The 22288-nt window shown below is 60.5% G+C and overlaps 1 protein-coding gene across 1 annotated transcript; it reads left to right on the top strand.

Moving 5' to 3' along the window:
• The first annotated feature begins 504 nt into the window (after positions 1 to 504).
• On the top strand, positions 505 to 21689 carry CDEST_03981 (uncharacterized protein). Its single transcript, XM_062920140.1, has 2 exons — positions 505 to 783; positions 831 to 21689. The coding sequence occupies exons 1-2, from the start codon at positions 694 to 696 to the stop codon at positions 21426 to 21428; spliced, it is 20688 nt and encodes a 6895-aa protein (XP_062776191.1). The 5' UTR covers positions 505 to 693; the 3' UTR covers positions 21429 to 21689.
• Positions 21690 to 22288: the final 599 nt, after the last annotated feature.

The following is a 22288-nucleotide window of genomic DNA, read 5'->3' as shown; positions in this document are numbered from 1 at the left end:
TGCCACTGGGACCATCAGGAGATCCAGTCACTGTCATCTTGGTGCCCAGCACAACAACTGCTGCTCTTCCCAATGTCTTGACGAGCACCTACAGCGGTTCCGTTACCTCAACCACGGTCTTGCCACTGGGACCATCAGGAGATCCAGTCACTGTCATCTTGGTGCCCAGCACAACAACTGCTGCTCTTCCCAATGTCTTGACGAGCACCTACAGCGGTTCCGTTACCTCAACCACGGTCTTGCCACTGGGACCATCAGGAGATCCAGTAACTGTTATCCTGGTGCCTAGCTCGACTACTGCTGCCCTTCCGAATGTCTTGACGAGCACTTACAGCGGTTCCGTTACCTCAACTACCGTACTGCCTCTGGGTCCTTCAGGAGATCCAGTGACTGTTATCTTGGTGCCCAGCTCAACATCAGCCGCTCTTCCTAACGTCCTCACAAGCACTTATAGCGGCTCTGTCACCCTCACTACCGTCTTGCCTCTTGGGCCGTCTGGCGACCCTTCAACTGTGGTTTTGGTGCCTAGCACGACACCTCCCGCTCTCCCCGACGTTTTGACAAGCACTTACAGCGGCTCCGTCACATTGACTACCGTCTTGCCCCTCGGCCCATCCGGAGACCCTTCGACTGTGGTCTTGGTCCCGAGTTCAACCGGACCTGCAGCCCCCAACCTGTTCACGTCTACATACGATGGCTCCATCACTCAAACGACCACCATCATCGGACCCTCGGGCGATGTTGCTACAGTCATCCTGGTTCCCAGCTCAACGGCTGCGCCTGGTCTCCCCAACGTTTTGACAAGCACGTACGATGGCTCAGTCACTCAGACGACTACCCTTGCCGGCGGAAGCACTCTGGTTCTTGTTCCGAGTTCCACGGGCGCGCCAGTTCCTGGTCCCTTCACCAGTACGTATGACGGATCAGTCGTCCAGACAACTACGCTTCCCGGTGGAAACACTCTGGTGCTGGTCCCGAGCTCGACGGGCGTACCGGTCCCCGGTCCTTTCACTAGCACATATGATGGATCAGTCACTCAGACGACTACCATCGCAGGTGGAAGCACTTTGATTCTTGTCCCGAGCTCCACTGGCGGCGCTCCAGTCCCTGGTCCTTTCACCAGCACCTATGATGGATCGGTTACTCAGACAACCACTCTTGCGGGTGGAAACACTCTGATCCTTGTCCCGAGTGCCTCGACGACTCCCTCGGCGGCTCTTCCGAATGTGCTGACCAGCACTTACGATGGTTCTGTTACTCAGACAACCACTCTTCCCGGTGGAAGCACGCTGGTCCTCGTTCCAAGCTCAACAGGTGTACCGGCTCCGGGCCTGTTCACCAGCACATATGGTGGTTCTGTCACTCAAACCACCACGCTTCCTGGCGGAGACACTCTGGTTCTTGTTCCAAGCCCAACAAGCGCGGCTCTCCCCAACATCCTGACAAGCACCTACGGCGGTTCTGTCACTCTGACTTCGACGCTACCCGCCGGCCCATCGGGCGAGCCTGGTGCAACTATTATCTTGGTGCCCAGTTCCACGGGCGGCGGCTTGCCTGGCCCAATCACGAGCACGTATGGTGGTTCAGTTACTTTGACAACTACACTTCCTGCCGGATCATCGGGAGAGCCTGGAGCAACTGTCATCCTGGTGCCCTCGTCGACGACCGCACTGCCCAACATCTTCACCAGCACATATGGTGGCTCGGTCACATTGACAACGACTTTGCCTGCTGGTCCTTCTGGAGAACCAGGAGCAACAGTCATTTTGGTCCCTTCATCAACAACGGCGTTGCCTAATGTGTTTACCAGCACATACGGTGGCTCTGTTACCTTGACAACCACTCTTCCTGCTGGTCCTTCTGGTGAACCGGGGGCGACAGTCATCTTGGTTCCTTCATCAACCACGGCGTTGCCCAATGTGTTTACCAGCACGTATGGTGGCTCGGTCACATTGACCACGACTCTGCCTCCGGGCTCCTCCGGCGAACCGGGAGCGACGGTCATCCTGGTTCCGTCGTCACCGGCAGCCTCGACAACAGCATTGCCCAACATCTTCACCAGCACATACGGCGGCTCTGTCACCTTGACAACCACCCTCCCTGCTGGATCGTCTGGCGAGCCTGGTGCAACCGTGATCTTGGTTCCATCCGCAGCAACGACAGCCCTGCCCAATGTTTTCACCAGCACGTACGGCGGATCAATCACGCAAACCACGACTCTGCCGCCAGGCCCATCTGGAGAGCCTGGCATCACAGTCATCTTGGTTCCGTCCTCGACGACCGCCTCGACAACAGCGTTGCCGAATGTGTTCACCAGCACATACGGCGGCTCAGTCACGCAAACCACGACTCTGCCGCCAGGCCCGTCGGGCGAGCCTGGTCCGATTGTCATTTTGGTTCCGTCCTCGACGACCGCCCCGACAACTGTGTTGCCCAATGTCTTCACCAGCACGTACGGCGGCTCAGTCACGCAAACGACAACCCTTCCGCCAGGTCCGTCGGGCGAACCGGGTCCGATTGTCATTTTGGTGCCGAGCTCCACGCAGCCGCTGCCCAATGTCTTCACCAGCACTTATGGCGGATCAGTCACTCTCACGAGCACGTTCCCAGCCGGCCCATCCGGCGAGCCTGGTTCTGTTGTTGTTCTTGTGCCCAGCACGACGCCCGCGCTTCCCAACGTTCTCACAAGCACATACGGCGGTTCGGTGACGCTGACCTCGGTCTTCCCGACTGGACCCAGCGGCGAGCCTGGCTCCACGGTCGTCTTCGTTCCTAGCAGTACCGCTGCGCTGCCCATTGTCTTCACGAGCACCTATGATGGCTCTGTCACTCTTACGTCCACCTTCCCGGCCGGACCTAGCGGACAGCCCGGGTCGACGGTCGTCTTTGTGCCTAGCATCCCTGGTGCTAGCAGCACTCCGGCTTTGCCGAACGTGCTGACCAGCACTTACGATGGATCTGTCACTTTGACCTCTGTATTCCCTACTGGACCCAGCGGCGAACCTGGATCGACGGTTGTCTTTGTTCCCAGCGTCATCGGTGCTTCAACGACGACACCTAGCAACCCGAACATCTTGACCAGCACGTACGATGGATCTGTCACTTTGACCTCTGTATTCCCTACTGGACCCAGCGGCGAACCTGGCTCAACAGTGGTATTTGTCCCCAGCCTCACAAGCGGAATCAGCAGTCCTTCAGTTGCACCCAACGTGTTGACCAGCACTTACGACGGGTCTGTGACGTTGACTTCGACGTTGCCCGGGGGATCAACCATTGTCCTGGTACCAAGCGGCTCGACGACTCCATCCGCTGCTCTGCCGAACGTTCTTACCAGCACCTATGATGGCTCCATCACGTCAACATCTACGTTGCCTGGAGGATCAACAGTCATCCTGGTTCCGAGTGCCACTGCCACTCCATCGACGGCTCTTCCGAACGTCTTGACCAGCACGTACGGTGGCTCTGTCACATTGACATCGACGTTGTCCGATGGTTCGACCGTCATCCTGGTGCCAAGCGCTTCAACTACTCCTTCAGCAGCTCTCCCCAACGTGCTGACCAGTACTTACGACGGGTCGGTCACGTTGACTTCAACATTGCCCGGCGGGTCAACGGTCATTCTGGTCCCGAGTGCTTCAGCAACTCTCCCCGGCATCTTGACCAGCACCTACGATGGATCTGTCACCTTGACCTCGACATTGCCTGGTGGCTCGACCGTCATCTTGGTCCCGAGTGCCTCGACCAGTCCTTCAGTTGCACCCAACGTGCTGACCAGCACTTACGATGGATCCATCACCTTGACCTCGACATTGCCTGGTGGCTCGACCGTCATCCTGGTCCCGAGTGCCTCCACCACTCCTACGGCTCTTCCCAACGTGCTAACAAGTACCTACGACGGGTCCATCACGTTGACCTCAACATTGCCTGGTGGATCAACAGTTGTTTTGGTGCCAAGCGCTTCAACTACTCCATCAGTTGCGCCTAACGTGCTGACCAGCACCTACGATGGATCTGTCACCTTGACCTCGACCTTGGCCGGTGGTTCAACAGTTATTTTGGTCCCGAGTGCCTCAACCACTCCTTCGGCCGCTCTCCCCAACGTGCTAACCAGCACCTACGGCGGCTCAGTGACCCAGACCACGACCATTGCCGTCGGCCCGTCAGGAGAATCCAGCGTGATCGTTCTCGTTCCCAGCTCCCCGATCGACACGTCCTCCCGCAGTATCTCGTTCGTCACCATCACCAGCACCTACACCGGCTTGGTTCCCTCGGCGACGACGGTCCTGCCCACGGGCACCGATGATGCGGGCACCGTCATTATTCTTGAGCCGACGTCTACTATCAGCGCCTCTCCCGGCCTGTTCATCACCGTCACCAGTGGGTACACCGGATCGACGACTTCGACGTCCACGGTGCTGCCTACGGGCACAGAGACGGTCGGCGCCGTCATCATTCTCGTGCCCACGAGCGCTGTCTCAGCCAGCTTCACGACTATTACGAGCGGATACACCGGCGTGGTCGAGTCGACGTCCACCATCTTCCCAACCGGAACCGATACTGTCGGCACCGTCGTCATCCTGGAGCCCACGGCTACCGCGGCGCCCAGCGTCACAATCTCTTACACGACTGTCATCAGCACCTACGCCGGGTCTCTTCTGTCGACCTCGACACAGGCCCCCGCCGGCACAGATTCCGTTGGGACCGTCATACTGCTTGTACCGAGCTCCAGCGTGTCCATCCCTGGCATCTCGTCGTACACCACCGTTACGAGCACTTACGCCGGCTCGCAGCTTCTCGTCTCTACCGCTGCACCATCGGGCACTGATACTGTCGGCACGGTCATCATCTTTGAGCCTGCTGTCACGACAGCTTCTTCCGGGGTCTTGTCTACTGAGACTTCTATCTCGGCTACTTCTACAAGCATCACCGCATTGCCCGCCAGCCTCTCAACAATTACAAGTGGATACAGCGGTTCCGTCACGCAGACCACGACTATCCCCCCTGACCCGCAAGATACAAACGGCGTCAGCACCGTCATCGTGCAAGTTCCGACCTCTGGAACCTCGTCATCGGCCTTACCGGCTACCTCTGGGATCCCGACCTCTCTTCCCACGTCGTCGGCCACTTCCGGGGGCCCCACGACCAGCTATACGACCATCACGAGAGGATACAGTGGCTCCGTCACCAGAACAACGACTCTTCCTCCTGACCCGGATGACACAAACAGCGTCTTCGCCGTCATTGTCGAGGTCCCGGAGTCCCAGACGACGACCGAGAGCGACGGCCCCACATCGACCGATATCCCTCCGATCGGCCCCACTTCTACCGACCCCACCGGAGCGGCGAGCCGGTCTTACACCACCATCTTCAGCACCGGCACCGGATCCGTGGCTGGCACGACCACGATCGAGCCATCCAGCGGCGATCCTGCCAATGTTGGAACTGTTATCGTCAACCTCCCCAACGTCCTGGCCACGCCGAGCCCGACAGGCAGCGCCAGCGTCGTCTACACCACCATCGTCAGCTTCTACTCGGGTTCCATCCCGGTCACGAGCACGTTCGGCCCGGCGGCCGGAGATGGAACTGGAACGGTGGTTATTCAGGTTCCTCTCACCACTTCTGGTATTTCGGTTTCTCCTGGAGGCTTCTTCACAACAGTCTTCAGCACTTACGATGGCTCCGTGACTCTCACGACGACCATCCCCCCCGCGGGACCCTCGGAAACCGGAACGGTTATCGTCCAAGTTCCCAGCAACGTCCTGGCCTCTCCAAGCATCTCATACACGACGATCACGAGCCCCTTCACCGGCTCGGTGCCCCAGACCACAACCATCGCACCTGGGGTTCCCGGAGGCCTGGGTACCGTCATCATCCAAGTCCCGACGAGCTCGGCCAGCGCGGGTGCTGTATCGTACGTGACCATCACCAGCGGCGGCTTCACCGGCCTGGTGCCCGCGACGACGACAATCCCGCCGGCCAACCCCGGAGACTCCGGCACCGTCATCGTGCAGGTGCCGGATCCGACGCTGGCCAGCGGCATCCTTTACACGACCGTCACGAGCGGCTACGACGGCTCCGTCACCCTCACCTCGAGCCTCCCTCTGGCCACCGTCGGCGGATCTCCCGTGCAGACGGTCGTCGTCCAGGTGCCCACGGCCTCGGTCGCGAGCGGAATCCTCTTCACGACCGTCACAAGCGGCTACGCCGGATCCGTCACGCAGACCACCAGCCTGCCCCTCGGCACTGTCGGTGGTTCTCCGGTCCAGACGGTCGTCGTGCAGGTCCCGACCGCCACGAGTGCTTTGGGCGCGCAGTACACGACCCTGACCAGCGGCTACGGCGGCTCCATCATCGCGACCGAGACGGGCACCCTCACCGGCGCCGACGGTCTCGTGACCGTCATCGTGCTATCGCCGACGGCCATCACGCTTCCAACCGCCACGGTAAGCCCTGGACTGTTCATCACCGTCACCTCCGGGTACGGTGGATCCGTCACGGCCACCTCGACCGGATCGGTCACTGGGGCCGACGGGCTCGTTACTGTGGTTATCCAGACCCCGACGGCAACACTTCTGCCCGGGCTTTCTTACACGACGGTCACGAGTGGCTACGGCGGCTCAGTTGTTCAGACCATTGTCGGGTCTTCTACCGGCGCGGATGGCCTGGCAACGGTTGTTATCCAGACACCGACTGCAACGGTTCTGCCTGGGCTGTCTTACACGACCGTTACCAGCGGATATGGCGGCTCGGCTGTCCAGACTGTTATTGGAACGGCCACTGGAGCCGACGGCCTGGCCACCGTTGTGATCCAGACTCCCACGGTAACTGTCCTGCCTGGGCTGTCTTACACCACCGTTACCAGTGGTTACGGAGGCTCAGTCGTCCAGACTGTTATTGGTACGGCTACAGGAGCGGATGGTCTGGCCACTGTTGTGATCCAGACTCCCACGGTAACAGTCTTGCCTGGTGTTTCGTACACGACTGTTACCAGTGGCTATGGAGGCTCAATCGTCCAGACTGTCGTTGGAACCGCCACTGGCGCAGACGGCTTGGCCACGGTTGTTATTCAGACTCCGACTGCGACCGTCCTACCTGGCGTTTCCTACACGACTGTTACCAGTGGTTACGGGGGTTCAATTGTCCAGACTATCATCGGAACAGCTACAGGAGCAGATGGTCTGGCCACGGTTGTTATTCAGATCCCAACTGCGACGGTTCTTCCTGGTCTCGCGTACACCACTGTCACTACTGGATATGCAGGCTCAGTTGTCCAGACTCTTGTTGGCACATCAACCGGCGCCGATGGTTTGGCTACTGTTGTCATCCAGACGCCCACCGTCGGCATCACATCGCCCTCGTCAACAATCCCAGGTCTGTCATACACTACAGTCACCAGCGGTTATGGCGGCTCTGTTCTTCAGACGCTTATTGGAACGGCCACTGGGGCCGACGGTCTGGCCACTGTTGTTATTCAAACCCCAACTGCAACAGTTCTGCCTGGTCTTGCGTACACCACTGTCACTACTGGATACGCAGGCTCGGTTGTCCAGACCCTCATCGGCACCGCCACAGGCGCCGATGGCTTGGCAACCGTTGTCATCCAGACGCCCACTGCCGGCATTACATCGCCTTCGTCGACCATCCCCGGCCTGTCTTACACGACGGTTACCAGTGGCTACGGTGGTTCTGTGCTTCAGACGCTTATTGGAACGGCCACAGGTGCCGATGGTTTGGCCACCGTTGTCATCCAAACGCCTACCGCCGGCATCACATCGCCTTCGTCAACCATCCCCGGCTTGTCTTACACCACGGTCACCAGTGGGTACGGCGGCTCTGTGCTTCAGACCCTCATCGGCACCGTCACGGGGGCCGACGGCCTGGCTACCGTTGTTATCCAGACGCCGACCTTGGCTCCAGGTCTCTCGTACACAACCGTTACCAGCGGTTATGGAGGCTCTTTGCTCCAGACTCTCATCGGTACCGCCACGGGACCTGACGGCCTTGCCACTGTTGTCATCCAAACGCCCACTGCTGGTATCACTTCGCCTTCTTCAACGGTGCCAGGACTCTCATACACCACCGTGACCAGCGGGTATGGCGGCTCCGTCCTCCAAACTCTCATCGGTACGGCCACTGGCGCAGATGGTTTGGCAACGGTTGTTATCCAGACTCCGACGACCGTTCCAGGACTGTCTTATACGACCGTGACCAGCGGCTACGGCGGCTCCGTCCTCCAGACTCTTATTGGCACGGCCACCGGCGCCGATGGCCTCGCGACTGTTATTATTCAGACTCCGACGACCGTTCCAGGACTGTCCTACACGACGGTCACGAGCGGCTACGGTGGCTCCGTCCTCCAGACCCTTATCGGCACGGCCACCGGCGCCGACGGCTTGGCAACGGTTGTTATCCAGACGCCGACGACGGTCCCGGGGCTTTCTTACACAACCGTCACCAGTGGGTACGACGGTTCTGTGCTCCAGACCCTCGTCGGGACGGCCACTGGTGCAGATGGCTTGGCCACGGTGGTTATCCAGACTCCCACTCTTGCGGCGTCTCCCTCAACCACACTTGCTGGTCTCTCATACACAACAGTCACAACCGGTTACGGAGGCTCTGTTCTCCAGACTCTCATTGGAACTGCCACCGGCGCCGATGGACTCGCCACAGTGGTTATCCAAACGCCGACTATCGCCCCTGGCCTCTCTTACACAACAGTCACAAGCGGTTATGACGGTTCTGTTTTGCAGACGCTCATTGGAACGGCCACTGGGCCTGACGGTCTTGCTACTGTAGTTATCCAAACCCCGACTGCGTTGCCTTCAACCACACTTCCTGGTCTTTCATACACCACAGTCACAAGCGGTTATGGCGGTTCTGTTCTTCAAACGCTTATCGGAACGGCTACTGGACCTGATGGTCTTGCTACTGTGGTTATCCAAACCCCGACTGCGTTGTTGCCTTCAACCACACTTCCTGGCCTCTCTTACACAACCGTCACCAGCGGATATGGCGGATCGGCCCTCCAGACGCTCATCGGCACCGCCACCGGAGCCGACGGCCTTGCGACGGTCATCGTACAAGTCCCAACAGGCTCGACTGCCGTCGCTCCCTCGCCGTCGACCACGGTCCCCGGTCTTTCATACACCACAGTTACGAGTGGCTACGACGGAACGTTCCTCCAGACTCTCATCGGCACCGCCACCGGCGCCGACGGGCTGGCCACGGTCATTGTCCAGGTTCCCACTTCGACGGCTTCTCCCACGACCTCCATCAGCCAGGTCTTCGTCTCGTACATCACCGTCACCACTGGCTACGCCGGCTCCGTCACGCTGTCCCAGACCGTCGAGCCGGCCGCCTCCGGTCTCCCCGGCACCGTCTTCATCCAGATCCCGACCAACGTTGCTTCGACCACGCCGTCGGCGAGCGTGTCCGATGCCGTCTCCTACACGACCATCACGACCTTCATCACGGCGTCCGCCACGCAGATCACCACGCTTCCCGTGTCTCGGCCTGGCGATGTTGTCACGGTGCTCGTTGGCGCCCCCCGAATCCTCAGGTTCGCCACGACGACGATCCCGGGTCTCTCGGCCTTGGCGACGTCGACTCTACCCATTGGCCCCGACGGCATTCAGACGATCCTGGTACAGGTGCCCGAGTCCCTCTCGGCGTCGTCAACAGGCGCCGGCGGCCTGACGACCGTCTTCAACACGTACGCCGGCTCCGTGACCCTCGTCTCGACCGGTACTCCAGCCCAACCCGGCGACCAGACCACCGTCTTTGTCCAGCTGCCCGGAGCCACCGTCTCCGAGATCACGACGACACGCTTCGGTGCGTCCTCGGCCGGCACCACAACGATCCCGCCGGCGATCTCCGGCCTGCCGGCCACCGTCGTTGTCGATGTCCCTGTTGTCTTCTCGACCGTCACGAGCGGATACTCAGGTCTCGTGCCGGCGACGACGACGATCCTGCCGACGGACTCCACGGGCGTCGGTCTCGTCATCATCCAGACCCCCACCACCTCGGGCAGCCTGCCGTCGGTCACCCCGTCCACCGTCTTCACGACCGCTCCGGGCACCGGCCTTGTGCCTCAGACGACCACCGTCACCGGCGCAGATGGCGTTGTCTCTGTCATTGTCCAGACTCCCACGTCCGGCATCCCCGGAAGCACCGTGTTCACCACGAGGCCTGGAACCGGTCTCTTGCCGACCTCGACTACGGTCACTGGCGCGGATGGAGTTGTCTCCGTCATTGTCGAGACTCCTACTTCCGGCCCCTCGGGCACCACTGTTTTCACCACAGCCCCTGGAACCGGCCTCGTGCCGCAGACGACTACGGTCACTGGCCCTGATGGCGTTGTGTCTGTCATTCTGCAGACTCCTACGACATCTGGCCAAGCACTCTCTACCGTCTTCACCACGGCTCCTGGAACTGGTCTTGTGCCGCAGACGACTACGGTCACTGGCCCTGATGGCGTTGTGTCTGTCATTCTGCAGACTCCTACGACATCTGGCCAAGCACTCTCTACCGTCTTCACCACGGCTCCTGGAACTGGTCTTGTGCCGCAGACGGCTACTGTTACTGGCCCTGACGGAGTTGTTTCTGTTATTTTGCAGACCCCTACTACGTCTAGCCAAGCTGTCTCTACAGTCTTCACTACAGCTCCTGGTACTGGCCTTGTGCCTCAGACAACAACAGTCACTGGTCCAGATGGCGTTGTGTCTGTCATCCTTCAGACTCCCACCACGTCTGGTCAAGCACTATCCACAGTTTTCACCACAGCGCCTGGAACCGGACTTGTACCTCAGACAACTACGGTCACTGGCCCCGATGGAGTTGTTTCTGTTATTCTTCAGACTCCCACAACATCTGGCCAAGCACCCTCTACGGTCTTTACCACGGCTCCCGGTACTGGTCTCGTGCCCCAGACGACAACAGTCACCGGTCCTGATGGCGTTGTCTCTGTCATCCTTCAGACTCCCACAACTTCTGGACAGGCTCTTTCGACAGTCTTCACAACAGCCCCTGGCACTGGATCTGTCGTGGCCACGACCACGGTCACCGGCCCTGACGGTGTTGTCTCGGTTATCCTGCAGACTCCTACGACCTCCGGACAGGCTCTTTCAACCGTCTTCGTCACTACTGCGGGTACAGGGCCGTTGCCTCAGACCACAACAGTCACCGGCGCCGACGGAGTGGTCTCGGTCATTCTTCAGACCCCGACATCCAGCGCCGGAGGCCCTACAACGGTCTTCACGACGGCCGCCGGCACCGGCTCCGGCGTGGCCACGACGACTGTCACCGGCCCCGACGGAGTCGTCTCCGTCATTGTCCAGACCCCGACGCAGACTCCAGTCAACCCGACCACCGTCTTCACAACTTCCCGTGGCACCGCCGCTCTGCCGGCAACTACAACCGTTACCGGACCAGACGGAGTGGTCTCCGTTATCTTCCTCGAGCCGGCAACTTCCAGCCCCGGAGCCCCGACAACAGTCTTCACGACGGCCGCCGGCACCGGCTCCGGAGTGGCCACAACGACCGTTACCGGGCCCGATGGAGTCGTGTCCGTCATTGTCCAGACGCCAACACAGACGCCAGTCAACCCGACCACCGTCTTCACAACTTCTCGTGGCACTGCCGCCCTGCCGGCAACCACAACCGTCACCGGCTCAGACGGAGTGGTCTCCATTATCTTCCTCGAGCCGGCAACTTCCAGCCCCGGAGCCCCGACAACGGTCTTTACAACTTCTCGTGGCACCGCCGCTTTGCCAGCAACTACAACCGTCACCGGCCCAGACGGCGTCGTCTCTGTCATCTTCCTCGAGCCCACGACTTCCGGCCAGAGCCCCATCACGCCGACCACAGTCTTCACCACCGTCCCCGGCACCGGATCTCTCCCGGCAACGGCCGTCACCACGGGTCCCGATGGCGTGGTATCCGTCATCGTGTCCGAGCCCACGCCGAGCCTCGGCGGCGTCTCCTTCACAACCATCACGACGGGCGGCCCGGTTGCCGCAACAAGCACCGTTCTGCCAGCAGTCATCGGCGGGGTCGGCACCGTCATTATCCAGACGCCCACTCTCCCGGCAAGCCCCGGAGCCTTTATCACAGTCACCTCTGGGGGCCCGGTTGCGTCGACATTCACTCTGCCGGCGGCCGATTCTACCGGCACCCCTACCGTCGTCATCCAGACCCCGACCGCCAGCCCCAGCGGGGCCGCCGATCCTTTCACAACCATCACCATCACCGGCTCCGTCGCAACGACTTTCTCGGTCCCCGCTGTCGGCTCGGGCATTGGGACCGTCATCGTACAAGTCACCGGCACCTCTACACCGACGTCGTCCCCGGCGAGCGTGTCGTTCACAACCATCTTCTCGGGCGTGTCTGGCCCCTTTGTCGGGCCTCAGACCACCACGTTGCCTGCCGGCCCCGACGGAGTGGTCACCGTGGTCGTCCAGAGCGCGATCCCGTCGTCGTTGTCGTCGTCGTCCAGCATCTCATACACGACGGTGTTCACGGGTGTCCCGGGAGCCTTCATCGGACTGCAGACCAGCACTCTACCGGCCGGGCCCGACGGCGTCGCCACGGTGCTCGTCCAGAGTGCCCTTCCCACTGCCAGCCCGACGTCCTACACGACTGTTTTCACCGGTATCCCTGGCACGTTGGCTGGACCTCAGACAAGCACGCTTCCTGCCGGCGCCGACGGAGTTGCCACTGTTATCATCCAGACGGCTCTGCCTACCGTAATACCCACCGCCAGCGTCAGCACCGTGTACATCACTATCGTCACCGGCATCTTCGGTTCCTTCACCGGGACTCAGACGACCACTCTGCCCGTCCTGTCCATCCCCAGCATCGGCATCGGTTTCGGCGTCACGGCCACCGTCCTTCTCCAGACAGCCATCCCCTCGGCGAGCATCACCTCATACACTACGATTTCGACCGGTGTCGTGGGATCCTTTACCGGAACCCGCACCACGACGCTTCCGGGTGTTGGCCCCGACGGTTTGGTCACCGTCGTTCTCGAGACGACCGTCCCGGCGGCCCTTTCTTACACGACTCTAGTTACTGGCGTGCCCGGAGCGTTCACGGGCACTCAGACGACGACTCTGACTGGCATCGGTGCCAATGGCCTCGGTACTGTTCTTCTTCAGACCGCCATCCCGCTGGCCACATCTTACACGACCGTCTTCAGCGGTATCGTCGGCGGCGCTTTTACCGGGACACAGACGACGACTCTGCCCGGCACCGGCGCCGACGGCTTGGCCACGGTCGTTCTCCAGACGGCACTCCCGCTGGCCACCTCCTATACAACTGTCTTCAGTGGTATCGTCGGCGGCGCCTTTACCGGAACCCAGACAACAACTCTGCCCGGAACTGGTGCCGACGGCCTCGGAACCGTCGTTCTGCAGACGGCTCTTCCGCTGGCCACCTCCTACACGACCGTCTTCAGCGGTATTATCGGCGGTGCTTTTACCGGGACACAGACAACAACTCTGCCCGGCACCGGTCCAAACGGACTTGGAACTGTCGTCCTGCAAACAGCACTCCCGCTGGCTACATCGTACACGACTATCTTCAGCGGTATCGTCGGCGGCGCCTTTACCGGGACACAGACGACGACTCTGCCCGGCACCGGCGCCGACGGCTTGGCCACGGTCGTTCTCCAGACGGCACTCCCGCTGGCCACCTCCTATACAACTGTCTTCAGTGGTATCGTCGGCGGCGCCTTTACCGGAACGCAGACGACGACTCTGCCCGGCACCGGTCCAAACGGACTCGGAACTGTTGTCTTACAGACACCACTTCCACTTGCCACCTCTTATACCACCGTCTTCAGCGGTATCATCGGCGGCGCCTTTACCGGAACACAAACAACAACTCTGCCCGGCACCGGTCCAAACGGTCTTGGGACCGTCGTCCTGCAAACAGCACTTCCGCTGGCCACATCGTACACAACCATCTTCAGCGGCATCATCGGGGATTTCACCGGAACCCAGACGACAACTCTGCCGGGCACCGGCGCCGACGGCCTCGGAACCGTCGTTCTGCAGACGCCCATCCCCACGACGAGCCTCAGTTACACGACCCTGGTCACGGGCATCGCCGGGGACTTCACCGGCACCCAGACATCCACGCTTCCCGTCGTCGGCCCCGGCAACGTGGCGACTGTCCTCCTCCAGACCGCCCTCCCTGTGGTTTCTTACACGACACTCCTGATCGGCGTGCCGGGATCCTTCACCGGCACGCAGACGTCCACGCTGCCCTTGGTCGGAAGCGGCGGCGTGGCTACGGTCGTGCTCCAGACGGCTCTGCCATCCTCCACCAGCTTGTCCTCGACCTCGTCCGTCATCGTCATCAACACCTCGTACGTGACTATCATAACCGGAATCTTTGGCGGGTTCTCCGGCACGCAGACGACGACGCTGCCGCCCGACGCCAGCAACCCGGGGCTCGTCACCGTGGTGCTCCAGACGGCCATCCCCAGCCCCGGCACAACGCTGTACACGACGATCCTTACCGGCGTGACCGGCGTGACCTTTGCCGGCACGAGGGTGACAACCCTGCCCGTCACCGGAACCATTGGCACCGTCCTTCTGGAGACGGCCATCCCCGATATTGTGCCGGTCACCTCGTACATCACTATTCCCACCGGTGTTCTCGGCGAGACGTTCCTCGGCACCCGGTTCTCGACTCTGCCAGTTACGGGGACTATTGGAACCGTATTGCAGCAGACTGCGATCCCGGATCCAGTCACTTCATATATCACCATCCCAACCGGTGTTCTCGGGGCCACGTTCATCGGGACCCGGCTCACCACGCTTCCGGTCACAGGAACCATTGGTACGGTATTGCAAGAAACAGCCATCCCCGACCCAGTCACCTCATATATCACCATTCCCACCGGTATTCTCGGCGAGACGTTCCTCGGCACTCGGTTCTCAACCCTGCCGGTTACTGGCACCATCGGTACCGTGTTGCAACAGACTGCGATCCCGGATCCAGTCACCTCATACGTCACCATTCCCACCGGTATTCTCGGCGAGACGTTCCTCGGCACTCGGTTCTCAACCCTGCCAGTTACCGGCACCATCGGTACTGTGTTGCAGCAAACCGCCATTCCGGACCCAGTCACTTCATATGTCACCATTCCCACCGGTGTCCTTGGTGAGACATTCCTCGGCACCCGGTTCTCGACTCTGCCGGTCACGGGTACTATTGGAACCGTTCTCCAGCAAACTGCCATCCCCAACCCGGTCACCTCGTACACGACCGTCTTCAGCGGCATCACGGGTCTCACCGGACCTCTCACCTCGACCCTCCCGGCCACCGGCACCCTCGCGACGGTGGTCATCCAGACGGCCCTGCCCGTCGTCCCCGTCACCTCGTACACGACGATCTTCACCGGAATCCAGGGCAACTTTGCCGGCCTGCAGACGACAACTCTGCCCGTCTCCGGCACGCTCGGCACCGTCCTCGTCCAGTCGGCTCTGCCTTTCGTCACCTCCTACACCACAGTCTTTAGCGGCGTCACTGGTCTCGCCGGTCCGCTCACCTCCACCCTCCCGGCGACGGGCACTCTCGCAACCGTCGTCGTCCAGACCGCGTTGCCCGTCGTCACTTCGTACACCACCGTCTTCAGCGGCGTCGTCGGCCTTGTCGGTGCTCCGCTCACCTCCACGCTGCCGGCCACGGGAGATCTGGCCACGGTTGTCATCCAGACTGCCCTGCCTGTGGTCACATCATACACCACAGTCTTCAGCGGCGTCATTGGTCTCCCTGGCGCTCCGCTCACATCCACTCTTCCGGCAACTGGCAGCATTGCTACCGTCGTCATCCAGACGGCCTTACCCGTGGTCACCTCCTATACCACCATCTTCAGCGGCGTCACTGGTCTTGCAGGCCCGCTCACTTCCACGTTGCCGGCAACAGGAGATCTGGCAACGGTTGTCATCCAGACTGCCCTACCCGTGGTCACCTCGTTCACAACTGTCTTCAGCGGTGTCACGGGTCTGGTTGGAGCACCGCTCACGTCCACCCTTCCAGCAACTGGAAACCTGGCGACTGTGGTTATCCAGACGGCCCTTCCTGTGGCCACTTCATTTACCACCATCTTCAGCGGCGTCGCAGGTCTTACTGGTGCTCCTATCACATCGACTCTCCCCGCAACTGGAAACCTGGCAACCGTCGTCATTCAAACTGGTCTGCCTATCGTCACCTCTTACACAACGGTTTTCAGCGGCGTTACTGGTCTTGTTGGAGCTCCGCTTACATCAACCCTTCCGGCAACTGGAGATCTTGCTACTGTTGTTATCCAGACCGCGTTGCCCGTGGTTACCTCGTTTACAACGGTCTTCAGCGGCGTCACGGGTCTCGTCGGAGCTCCGCTCACGTCCACCCTCCCGGCAACCGGAAACTTGGCGACAGTTGTTATTCAAACTGCCCTGCCCGTTGTTACATCTTACACAACGGTTTTCAGTGGTATCACTGGTCTCGTCGGCGCTCCACTCACGTCAACACTTCCAGCAACTGGAAACCTGGCAACAGTTGTTATCCAAACTGCCTTGCCTGTTGTCACCTCCTACACGACGGTTTTCAGCGGCGTTACTGGCCTTGTTGGAGCCCCGCTTACATCGACCCTCCCGGCAACGGGAGATCTCGCAACCGTGGTTATCCAGACTGCTCTGCCCATCGTCACGTCATACACGACGGTCTTCAGCGGTGTTGTCGGCCTCACTGGCGTCCCCATCACGTCAACACTGCCGGCAACCGGAAACCTAGCAACTGTTCTTATCCAGACTGCTTTGCCTGTCGTCACCTCGTACACAACGCTGTTCAGCGGCGTGACTGGCCTCAGCGGCCTCGTCACGAGCACTCTGCCGGCGACCGGCAGCATCGCGACTGTCGTTATTCAGACCGGGCTGCCCATTGCCACGTCATACACGACGATTTTCAGCGGCATTACTGGCCTTGCCGGGCCGGTCACAAGCACACTGCCAGGAAGCGGCGGCTTTGGAACAGTTCTTATTCAAACTGCCTTGCCTGTTGTTACATCCTATACCACTGTTTTCAGCGGCGTCACTGGCCTTGTTGGTGCTCCAATCACTTCCACACTGCCGGCGACGGGAGACCTGGCGACTGTTGTTATACAAACGGCTTTGCCCGTGGTCACATCATACACCACAGTTTTCAGCGGCATCACTGGCCTTGCCGGGCCAGTCACAAGCACGCTGCCAGGAAGTGGCGGTTTTGGGACGGTTGTTATTCAGACTGCCTTGCCAGTGGTCACCTCCTACACCACTGTTTTCAGTGGCATCACTGGTCTTGTTGGTGCTCCGCTCACTTCCACGTTGCCAGCAACAGGAAATCTGGCGACTGTTGTCATCCAGACTGCCTTACCTGTTGTCACCTCCTACACGACGGTTTTCAGCGGCGTTACTGGCCTTGCTGGGCCCCTTACCTCCACCCTTCCAGCGTCTGGAAACCTGGCAACCGTTGTTATACAAACAGCTTTGCCTGTGGTTACATCTTATACCACAGTCTTCAGCGGTGTCACCGGCCTTGCCGGCCCGCTTACGTCTACCCTTCCAGCATCCGGAAACCTGGCGACTGTTGTCATCCAGACGGCATTGCCTGTGGTTACTTCATACACTACTGTTTTCAGTGGTGTCACCGGCCTTGCCGGCCCGCTTACGTCCACCCTTCCAGCATCCGGAAACCTGGCAACCGTCGTTATTCAAACTGCCTTACCTGTTGTCACCTCTTACACGACGGTTTTCAGCGGCGTTACTGGCCTTGTTGCCCCCCTTACATCTACCCTCCCGGCATCTGGAAATCTGGCGACTGTCGTTATACAAACGGCCTTGCCTGTGGTCACTTCCTATACCACAGTTTTCAGTGGTGTCACTGGGCTTGCCGGTCCCATCACGTCTACGTTGCCAGGAATCGGCGGTTTCGGGACGGTCGTTATCCAGACTGCCCTGCCTGTCATCACATCATACACAACGGTCTTCAGCGGTGTCACCGGTCTTGCCGGCCCGCTTACGACTACCCTTCCAGCATCCGGAAACCTGGCGACTGTTGTCATCCAGACGGCATTGCCTGTGGTTACTTCATACACTACTGTTTTCAGTGGTGTCACTGGTCTTGCCGGCCCCGTCACATCCACGTTGCCAGGAGTCGGCGGTTTCGGGACGGTCGTTATTCAGACTGCCCTGCCCGTCGTCACTTCATACGTCACGGTCTTCAGTGGGATCACCGGTCTTGCAGGCCCCGTCACAAGCACGCTGCCCGGCTCCGGAAACCTTGCCACTGTTCTTATCCAGACTGCCCTCCCGGTTGTTACGTCGTATGTTACAGTCTTCAGCGGTGTCACTGGGCTCGTAGCCCCGGTGACAAGCACGTTGCCTGGAGGCGGCAGCGTTGTCACCGTCGTCATCCAGACGGCGCTCCCAGTTGCCACCTCCTTCACCACCGTCTTCAGTGGAGTGACCGGGCTTGTTGGCCCAGTGACTTCCACGTTGCCCGCAACTGGAAACGTTGCTACCGTGGTCATCCAGACCGCCCTGCCGGTTGTCACCTCCTACACCACAGTCTTCAGCGGTGTTGTTGGGCTTGCCGGACCTCTCACGTCGACTCTGCCAGCAAGCGGGAACCTGGCCACCGTTCTCATCCAGACTGCTCTGCCAGTTGTTACCTCTTACACTACGGTGTTCAGTGGTGTTCCTGGACTTGCGGGACCTGTCACATCGACGTTGCCCGGAGTCGGCAGCCTTGGAACTGTGGTCATCCAGACAGCCCTCCCGATTGTCACCTCGTACACCACGGTCTTCAGCGGCGTGGTTGGACTTACAGGTCCGCTCACTTCCACGCTGCCTGGAGCTGGCAGCGTTGCCACCGTCGTCATCCAGACGGCTCTCCCTGTTGTTACATCGTATACCACAATCTTCAGCGGCGTGGTTGGACTTACCGGTCCTATCACTTCCACTGTGCCTGGAGTTGGCAGCATCGCAACCGTCGTCATCCAGACCGCCCTGCCCGCTCTGCCAGTCACATCGTACGTCACTCAGGTTACGGGCGTGCCGGGAACATTCGCCGGCACGTCGACGATCACGCCGCCGTTCATCGGAACGCTGGGCACTGTCCTCTTGCAGACGGCGATCCCTCCCGCCACGACCGGATACACAACGGTGGTCTCCGGTGTCAGCGGCAGCTTCACTGGCACTCGGACGACGACACTGCCGGTCTCGGGTACGCTCGGAACGGTCGTGTTACAGACGGCCATCCCGCCGGCCGTCACCACGGGATTCACCACCGTCACCAGCGGCATCCCCGGCACGTTCACCGGCACATCGACGACCACTCTGCCCATCACCGGCACGCTGGGCACCGTCGTTCTCCAGACGGCGGTCCCGCCGGTCGTCACCACGGGCTTCACCACCGTCACCAGCGGCGTCCCTGGCACGTTCACCGGCACATCGACGACTACTCTGCCGGTCTCGGGCACGCTCGGAACGGTCGTGTTACAGACGGCCATCCCGCCGGCCGTCACCACGGGATTCACCACCGTCACCAGCGGCATCCCCGGCACGTTCACCGGCACGTCGACGATTACTCTGCCCATCACCGGCACGTTGGGCACCGTCGTTCTCCAGACGGCGGTCCCGCCGGCCACCTCGTACACGACCATCTTCACGAGCGTTTTCGGCACCTTCACCGGCACCCAGACGTCGACTCTCCCCGTCTCCGGCACCATCGGCACCGTTTTGGTGCAGACGGCGATTCCCGTCTCGTACACGACGCTCATCACCGGCGTTTCGGGCGCGTTCACCGGTACGCAGACATCAACGATCTCGGCCGTCGGAGGCCTTGGAACGGTCATTCTTCAAACTGCCATCCCGACGGGATTCACGACCGTCACCAGCGGCGTCACCGGATCCTTCACGGGCACCCGGACGACGACGCTACCGGTTACCGGTGGCGGCCTGGGCACTGTCGTTCTCCAGACGGCGATCCCCAGCATATCGTACGTGACCGTTACCTCGGGTGTGACAGGAACTTTCACCGGTACCTCAACAACTACCCTTTCTGCCGTCGGAAACGTCGGCACCGTCGTCCTCCAGACGGCTCTCCCAAGCCTCGTCTACGTCACCGTCACCTCGGGCGTCACGGGCACCTTCACCGGAATCTCGACGACAACGCTCTCCGGCACCGGGGTCACGAGGACGGTCGTCGCGCAGACGGCCCTGCCGACGAGCACATCGTACACGACGGTCCTCACGGGCGTCACGGGGACCTTCACCGGGACGCGGACCATCACGACGGGCAACACGGTGTTGCAGCAGACGGCCATCCGCTCGGCATCCCTCGTGCCCACCTCGCCGTCCGGCTGTATTCCGTCACCGACGGCCACGGCGTCACCGGCCTGCGCCACAAGCGTCACGCTGCCGCCCCAGTGTACGGGGCTCGTCGGGTACAGATGGGTCAGCCTCGTCCCGGGCCTGGCCGCGGTGCAGGAGAAGGTCACCTACACGCCAGCCGAGATCCAGGCTTGCCGAGGGGCCCTCGGGACGAGCGCCAACCTCCCCGGCGTCGAGGCCTGTCTCACGCCGGACCTCCTCACGGCGCTGGTCGGCAGTCTCCTCGGCTTCAACCACGCCCAGTGCCTGCAGCAAAGGCTGGCCTCGACGTGTATCCCGAGATTGCCCACCGTCTGCGCCAACCTCGCGGCCGACGTGGCCAACACGGCGGTCCAGGCCAACGCCAACCTCTGCATCAGGACCCTCGGCGTCTTCAACCAGACCACCGGCGTCACCAACTGCGCCTCTAGCCAGAGAGTCGCCCTCGGTAGCTTGTCTGTTCTCCAGTGTATCGAGGGCGCCCTCCGCCTCCCCCTCGGCCAGACGCTCGCCTCGGCCGGCCGCCTCATCTGTCCCGGCGGCGCGACGGGGCTCACCTGTCCTCAAGCTCCTGTGGCCTGCGGCAATCTGCTGGATATCACGCTTTCCCCGAGCCAGCTCCAGGTCAACCTAGACGCCTGCCGAGTCGCCCAGACGGTCAACGCCCTCGGCACAACGGTATCAGATCTCACGAAGTTCCTCACTTGTACCCTCACCGATCTCGCCGGCACGTTGAGCGCCCTACTTGGAGGATCGACGGACAGTTACACTACCTGCATCCAGAAGCAGTGTCTCACGGGTCCTCCGACGGCCTGTATCAACCTCGGGGCCGACGTGAACAACGGCGCATTGGTCACGGTCGATGCCCCCAACCTGGTGCAGTGTCTCCTGAACCTTGGCCCCTTGTTGACGCAGCCCATCGCCACCGAGTGCTTGCAGGCCGGCTTGACCAACTCCGCCGTCTCCGCTTGCCTGAACCTCCGCATCTTCGGCCTCGCCACGGTCAACGCCAACGTCGGCGGCGGCTAAAAGATTCTCTTCCAGACTGCTTCAACCACGGCTTTCCCCAGCCACCCCATTTTTCTCTTTTGTCTTGGACTCTTCCTTTTCCTATGTTATTGTACGGCGTTGAGGGGAAACTGAAATTGCTTGGATACGGATAATACCCTCAACCTTAGCCACTCATTGTACGGAGACCCCTCGCGAGTTTCTCTTGCGCAAGTCGCAATGCGGGACGTTTCTCCCCTACGGATAATCATGTAATATATAATATCAATACCACCTTCATTTGTTCACTCAAAACCGAACTTCAACGGGTGCAGTCGTCGAGTTGTGCTTTATGCAGTAATCCTCCCACGGATCTTAAAAGACTTGTAAGCCATCACAACTTGAGTTCGATAATCGGTAAGGTGAGAAGACATCATATCCGTTCTTGTAATCAGATGAAACATAACTCTTGATATTCTAATTAAATCACAGCTCTCTTCTCACTCAATATTCAAGACGGCCCGGCCCAGCCCAGGCACCACCAACCTAACCTAATCTGACCTCCGAACCAGCCGGGAAACCCCCCCAAAAACGACCGGGGGCCGTCGGGCCCTGGTGCAAATCCGGGATGGCTCCCCCGGCGATGTTACCCCAAATCCCCTGTCTTCACCCATGCCTTTCAGGGGGTCGGTTCGTTCCCCTGGCGGTCACCCCCAGTACTAAGTGCGCAAGGTTTGATGAGGGGGGGGTTGAGAGAGTGTTTACCTACGGCTGGAAGGATTGCTTACTATGCAGTAGCGTTTTCATTGACAGAAGGAATTACACCATATAATAGCGATGAACCGGCCGCTTGGGATTGATTACAGTACGGTGTGTGCTGAGCTGTCTTATCTTGGAGCTGT

This window comes from Colletotrichum destructivum, chromosome 2 (assembly GCF_034447905.1).
Source record: "Colletotrichum destructivum chromosome 2, complete sequence".
Lineage (NCBI taxonomy): Eukaryota > Fungi > Ascomycota > Sordariomycetes > Glomerellales > Glomerellaceae > Colletotrichum > Colletotrichum destructivum.
This window is presented reverse-complemented; position numbering and strand designations above follow the sequence as displayed.